The sequence below is a fragment of the Temnothorax curvispinosus genome, unplaced genomic scaffold (assembly GCF_003070985.1).
Source record: "Temnothorax curvispinosus isolate PA1 unplaced genomic scaffold, ASM307098v1 QBEX01010653.1, whole genome shotgun sequence".
In the NCBI taxonomy this organism is placed as follows: Eukaryota; Metazoa; Arthropoda; class Insecta; order Hymenoptera; family Formicidae; genus Temnothorax; species Temnothorax curvispinosus.
Window position 1 is genome coordinate 1 of NW_020220433.1, and position 7,439 is coordinate 7,439.

Below are 7,439 nucleotides of genomic sequence, written 5' to 3' on the forward strand. Positions count from 1 at the left end.
AACGTGTTGTTTTTCCGTAAGAACCAAAAGTTTATTGGCTACCGCGTCGCTTCTTGCCGCGCGGCAAGTGTTTCCGCGTCCTGTGTGCAAAAGCCATTAGCATTGTGAATATATCGGAACGTAGCCAAAATGGTGTACACAACGCCGAATGTGCCGGGGAGACACCTTTAGAATTGACGGCAGATTATAAACAATAACAAAGTTGATCTTCCACCAGATTTGAACGGTTTGTGCAAGTTAACATTATGGTGTCGTAGAATCAATATAGTTATCAATTATATAGATGTTACTCACCTCTATCCGACTGTCGTATAGGTTAGGCTGATAATTTATGTATTTCAAATACCCTTGTCTTACATACGGTTAAATATTTACGATGGTGTCAACACGAGGGCCAAAATTCAAATTTTCCGACGGAGAGAAAGTGTTGTGTTACGAGCCAGATCCCACGAAAGCGAAAGTGCTGTATGACTCGAAGGTAGAATACATATATTGTTAAACATATATACGTATACTTTGAATTTAATTTGCATTTTTTACAATAGTATTACTGTGCATGTGCAAATATAAATGTAAAATGTAAATTTAATGCCAAACTTAGCAATAAATATCGATATGTTCTTGTAATAAAAAGGATATAGATTGCAAACGTAGAGGTAACCTAAAGTTGTAAAATTACATCAAATTACAAATTTATGAAATATAGAAATAAACTTATATTGTATAAGTAGATATAAGTAACTTTGCCATCATACGGTAGCTTGCAGTTCAAACTAACTATAAAATTGTTTGTAGGTGCTTGATGTCATTGTAAATAAAGATCAAAGAGGTAGAAAAGCAGTGGAATACCTTATACACTTCCAAGTGAGTTAGAAAAGCTTGATCTGAAAGAAAAACCACTTAATTATACAAATCATATTAAAGTACATTAAGGAAATGTAAATATGTTTTATTATTGCATAAGGGTTGGAATTCGTCTTGGGACCGTTGCGTAACGGAGGAATATGTGCTCAAAGATACAGAAGAGAATCGTCAACTTCAACGAGATCTAGCACAAAAAGCGCAGCTTCAGTTGTACGTATTCCTGAAACTGCTCTAACATTATACAAATTTAATGATTACTTTTTTATGAATTGGCATATTATTTTTTTCTAATGAAACAGGGGTGCTTATTTATATCGCCGCGAACGCAAGAAGAGAAGCCATAAGATGTCAGAGCGGTTAACCGAAACAGAGCATCAAGAACCTCGTCATAGAGCGAGAAGCGGTGGCAGCCGAGCTACATCGGCTACAACCGGATCTTCCGAGGATGGCAGTTCAGGCCAACACGCTGATTATGATACAGAAGTAAGTATCTCATTTTCAAGCTACAAAATTGATTTTAGACGTTTCAGAACTTTTATAATCTAATAATAGAAAGAGATAGTAGCAATAATTTAAAAAAATCTGGACGCTGATTAGTTATCGCATTGTGAAGTGGCATCATTTCCTTAATATTGCCACGCTATGTGGAAGGTTTAAACTCTGTATAATATTGGAGATCGAGGACTGCGAAAGTAACAAAGGTTCATAAGAATTACATATATAATTTATAGGAAGTAAACACAGAAGAAGATACAGAGAGTAGTTCTGATTACATGGGCGAGACGAGTGATGATGAAGACAGCGGTGGTGGCAGCCAATCGGGAGCCAGTATGAAACCAGGCGTTGATCTTGACATAGGTAGCACATTGAAACGGATTCTAGAGCAGGATTATGACCTAATAAGTAATAAAAATAAGGTAAGCTAGTAATTAGTTTTTGGATTAATAGATATACGGTGTTCCCGGGTTGAACGGCCAAACTTGAAATATGAATTTAGGATTTTAAAACAAGAAAAATTTTCCTTTGGAGATATGCTCGCAAACGCTTCGTTCAAAAGATATTGACTTTTAAAGTTACAGAATTAGGAATGAATAAATTCGAAATAATATAGGTTTATCTTTATCTTCTTTACTGCTATAAACAGTCATAAAAATTTAAACAATTAACCTCTTTATTGCTTAACAGTATTAAATATTTTGTTTAGAATGATGGCTTCCATCCTGGAGACAAACGTTGCACCTATTGGTGAGATGAGTGCAACGAGTGACTGACTGACATTGTGCTATTATTTTTTCGCACGCTTGCACTATCCTCCGTTTTAATGATCGAAGGTCATTAAAACAGATATTTTATATATTTTATGCTTGAGAACACCCCATTTAAAAAATCTATTGGTGTAAAATAATTTTGAAGAAGATATTTATTACTTAAATTTTGATTACTGTAAAGCGCAGTAAAGAGAATAATTATTTTAATTTTGATTACTGTTAAGCAGTAAAGAGAATAATTCTTTTATTTGATTACTTTAAAGCAGTAAAAAGGATAAACCTACATTATTTCAAAATTATTTATTCATAATAGTTCTGTAACTTCAGAAGTAAATATCTCTTGAACGAAGTGTTTGCGAGCATACCTTAAAAAAAGTTTTATCTTGTTTTGAGATCCTAATTCATATTCCAAGTTTGGCCTGTTTAATCCTGGAACATCCTGTATAACCTATATAGCATTGGTGCAAAATATATTTTTTAAACTAAAAATCATTCCTGTTTACATTTTATTTAAATTTTATATTTAAATGAAAATTATACAAAAGATCATGATTTATGTTAAGAACTAATCTTTCCCTGAAGGCAAATATCATGCGAATATATCACCGATATTTATTTCAGCTTGTCGTACTTCCGGCGCAACCTACTGTGATAAATATTCTGGAATCCTGGGTACAGCATTTCACTACGACGCAGTTGACGAATATCCAAGAGAAACCTCAACGGAATAAAACGAATAATACTGTAGAAAAAACAGTGAACGAAGTAAATATATGCAGAGAAGTCGCGGACGGCTTACGCATATATTTCGATTTCACTTTACCTCATCTCCTGTTGTACAGACAAGAAAGGGAGCAACATTCTTCCCTAAAAGCTTCCTTGCTAAACAACGAACAAGCGACCATTATACCAAAGGAGGAATTAATTGAGTAAATACATATGCATTTTTTTATACGAATCAGATTGAAACTTTGTTAAGAGTTCCATTAAGATCTGCCGTTTGCATTAATAAAAAACAACCATGTTTTGTTAAAAGAAATTTAGAAATATCCACGAAAGAAGAATTTGAGGATACGGAATATGCTCATTTACCACCATTTCAAGAACATGATTTGGAGATGGACAATGCGTCTAAACCGTCAGGCAATTCTAAACGAAGATTGCGATCGTGTCGTGTAAGCTCAGTTGATGAGAATCGACAATTAAGATCTTACGACGAAGGAAAGCAGGACGGTGGCAATTTATCAAGGTAATAATCAAATGGTTTCAAATCTCTATCACAGAAATTTTATAAATTCATTAGTTTATTTTCAACAACTCTTGTTTTTCGGGGATATTTCCTTTTTCTTTTGTTAGAATTGCATGTTACAATCGCATGATTTAACAAAAATTTTTGCTTTCTCTGAATTTTATCCTTTGTTTGAAATTAGATATAACGTTTTTATTATTGTTTTGTTTTAGTAGCATAGCAAGTACAAGTTCCCGTTGTTCTAGCCCGCGAGGTGTAACGTTAAGAATGCCGCCTGTTACATCCGCTCAAGTAAACTGTTTACTTCAACAGTCAAATAAGTGGAGGTTAATGCCTCAAGTTCCAAAACAAAGCGAAATTCCAAATCCCTCTACTTACTACGGTGCCATTCACTTAACTAGATTATTCGGTAAGTCGTCTTTATCAAGATTATAAAATCTTTACGTAAAAATATCTATATGTAAAAAAGTCAAATGTTTAATTTCAGTTAAGTTACCCGAGTTATTACAATCCGCAGATATATCAAGCAAAAAATTAAAAGTACTTTTAAGATATTTAGACATGTTTCTAAGGTACGTGGCGAATTACAGCAAGATGACTTTGTGTCATAACTAAACTGTCATAATCTTGTGATAAAAGTGTATTAATAATGTAATATGTTTGCAGTTATCTGGAGATGCATAGGGAATGGTTTGGAGAACAATTTTATATGCAAATGGAAAATCGAACGACATCGCAAACTAGCAATGTTTAACAATACTTTACGTTTATTACATATAACTATATATATAATATATATAATTGTATATGTATGTACATATATGTATATTTTGTACATATATGTATATATATGTAAATACATATATATAATATATGTATATGTACAAGGTATCCCATAAAGACTGTAACAATGCTTATGGGTAAATTCTTGAAACCATTTTAAGACAAAAATCTTAATATCAAAATTAATTTGAAACTTAAGGTAAATAAGAACAAAATGCTGATTTTATAGCGAATAATAAATAATAAAAAATGTAATATAAACATAAAAAACGAATTACCAACATTTCAGTCTTAAGGTTTAGATCCTCTTCAGTGTAATATTTCGAATTGTCAGCTAATTCCATGTTTTATTTTATTCAAAAAACAGCAGTCAGTTACGTGATATACCATAAGTTCTACTTTTTTTAACAACTTCACCGCCGACCAACGATTTAAGAACTTGACTACACTTCTATTTTATTTGTGCATTGTTGACGATTAGTTTTAAGATCATTGTGAAATATTCCACTGAAGGTCTAAACCTTAAGACTGAAACGGTTGTAATTCGTTTTTGTTTATATTAAATTTATTATTGGTCGCGTTCAGCAGACCAAGCCGCTCAGTAGCAGTCAAACGTGATTGGCTCTTACTTTTAGAACGAACAAATCAAAACAGTGTGTTGATAAGACGAAGTCAACAGTTGTGCAACAGTTGTGTCTTTTGCTTTTATTTACCCTAAGTTTCAAATTAATTGTGTATCTAGAGAGCGTTTTTCTTGTCTTTAATATCAAAATATTGAGACTAATAGTTAATAGTAATAATAGTTTTTGAATTAAAAACATTTAAAGTCAGCGAATTAGGCTGTGCTAAAAGCGAAAACTAACTCTCTCCTCTTGTAAAAATCAATATCGAGATGACACACGCAAAGATAGTGAAGTTGTCTTTACCGATATTTATGTAAATTTACGGGACACCTTGTGTAAAACAAAACTATATACATCGCTTCCCCTAATCTAAAACGTGATACACATCTACATTATACTTATCTATTTTTTATATGACTAAGTACATATAATTTGTACTCACACATTAGTACAAATCTTTTTTGTCATGATGTGATATTTTTCTATCATATGTTTTTTACATAAAATTACGTTGCGTGTTATTTATGGCGCAAAACTCACGATAGATTGTAGATAAATAAAGACCCGAAAGTTAAATGTGAAATCTGCGAAAGTAGCGAATTGAAAATTAATTCTCAACATCGCAAGATGTCACTTTCTCTCTTTGAAATTATATGAATTATATAACTATACGTTTAGGAAATTATGAGCGGTATTCATAGTCGGATCTTATATTTAAGACCATCTTAAGTGTAATCTTAAGGGCCTGAGCAGAATAGCTGACTTATAATTTTAAGACAGTGTTTTATGTTCTAAATCTTTATTTTTAGTAACGCACAATACTGTCTTGTGTCTCTCAAGTCTTACAAATGTTGACACTTCGTACACACATTTAAGACTTGAGAGACAAAGAGCAGTATTGTGCGTTACTATAAAAACAAAGATTTAAGGGCCAAAGCACATATGACAGTCGTAGTCGTGGACGTAAGTAACGCACAAGCTTTGGCGTATCTTGATTTGTCAGGTCGAGGACTACGACCGTCGTATATCGCTACGCCATGTTATGTGCTTTGGCCCTAAAGTACAAGACATTGTCTTAAAATTATAAGTCAGCTATTCTGCTCAGGCCCTAAGAGCATTATTTAAGACGATCTCGAAATAAGATCCGACTACGAGTACCGGTTTTAGCGTCAAAATTTTGTACTTTTGTTTCTAATCAAATACAAGCAGATAAAAATCAAATTTTCTTTCTTTATTTTTTGTACGTTGGAAAGGAAGAAAAAACAAAGAAGCGGTACAAGAATATAAATCAGTTACAAAGAATAAATATATCGTCTATTATTTAAATTTAAAGCTCTTCGTGATCGCATCTTCTGCACTTTCCGTTCTCTATCTCTTTCTCTCCAACGCGCGGTTACACCTCTCGCGTTTCAAGTGACTAGGGCAAGTGTAATTCGATGCGACTGCAAACTGCAAAGAACAGGATGACATTCGGGAATTTGCAATTTGTTCGCACTCTCATTTTCCAAGATGGCGCATTCACCTGCATTCCCGTCGGTTTGTTGTTGCCGGTGATGCGCGCGTAGATCGCAGGCTTGCGACGAGTCCGGTCCGAAATACGATCAGGCAGCAGTGGTGAGTACGATCACTACGATCGAGCAGTTTAATGGTATCCGGTGCGTTTGCATTCAACACGGTGCAATTTCCTTTCCCCGCTCGAGCTCGAGGTTACCCTTATGTTCGCGCGATTATAACCGCATGGCTCGGCCCGCTTCATACTCGCGACGAACGAGAAGGTGAGGGGAAATAAGGATATCGGGTGTCGTGTTATCGCGAATGCGGCCGCACCGGACCACCCGTCACTCCATACCGTACGTGCCGTAAACGTAAATTAACTCTCGGCTCGTCCTGTGCACAGTGACGCGCGTCTCGGGGATGGGCTTGCAAGACGCCGTGTATACGGCGGTCACTATGCCGTTTAATGTAATTCACAAAACGAGTGCGGGAGCCGCCTCGTACGCTTGGAACGCGGCCACGTCGGTAAGCTTATCGCCCATTATCTATGTCCCCTTGTATTCTCTCGCAAAACGACTCGAGCTCTGTGCCTGGCTTGCACCTCATGTCAGCAGCTAAACCTACTTCTAGCATTAAGTGACTTATCTTCCATATGTTTTCTAGTCATACGTATACAGCGCGCGCGCGTACACACACACACACACACACACACACACACACTTATACATACATACATACCCATACATACACACAAACACCACACGGTACATATGCACGTATCTATATTCACGTTTACGTTCTAAATTTAAAGTAAAATCTTCGACCAGACCTTGATTAATTAATGAGAATAATTAACTTGTTAAGATGTCAATAATGCCTGCACTATTTTGCTAACACGTATGTAAATATTAATCTTTTGTTGTTCAACATACGGAAAAGAGATTAGATTAGATACAACGTATAATTAAAAATCTTGCAAACGATTCTACTGATTTAATTGACCTGAAGAATTTCATGAGAATTTCATGCAATGTTTTCTTTCCTTTTTGGTTTTGCACACATAATTCTCACAATAGGCCTTGCCGTTATTTTTTTACAAATTACAAGGATTAAGCCCCTTGCACAATGCCAGGCAACAGGCAATAGGAACAGGAAATA

The 7,439-nt window shown here is 34.9% G+C and overlaps 1 protein-coding gene across 3 annotated transcripts; it reads left to right on the forward strand.

Annotated features, from left to right (window-relative positions):
* Positions 1–119: 119 nt before the first annotated feature.
* LOC112460593 (male-specific lethal 3 homolog) lies at positions 120–5,370 on the forward strand. 3 transcript variants are annotated; one of them, XM_025025352.1, is made up of 11 exons: positions 120–226; positions 316–478; positions 796–864; positions 965–1,074; positions 1,164–1,347; positions 1,596–1,781; positions 2,754–3,061; positions 3,169–3,381; positions 3,594–3,790; positions 3,869–3,953; positions 4,048–5,370. In XM_025025352.1, the coding sequence occupies exons 2-11, from the start codon at positions 377–379 to the stop codon at positions 4,133–4,135; spliced, it is 1,542 nt and encodes a 513-aa protein (XP_024881120.1). In that variant the 5' UTR covers positions 120–226; positions 316–376; the 3' UTR covers positions 4,136–5,370. The 3 variants fall into 3 exon arrangements, with proteins under 3 accessions (XP_024881120.1, XP_024881121.1, XP_024881122.1); XM_025025353.1 differs by having other exon boundaries at positions 3,597–3,790; XM_025025354.1 differs by having other exon boundaries at positions 3,627–3,790.
* The last annotated feature ends 2,069 nt before the right edge of the window (positions 5,371–7,439 follow it).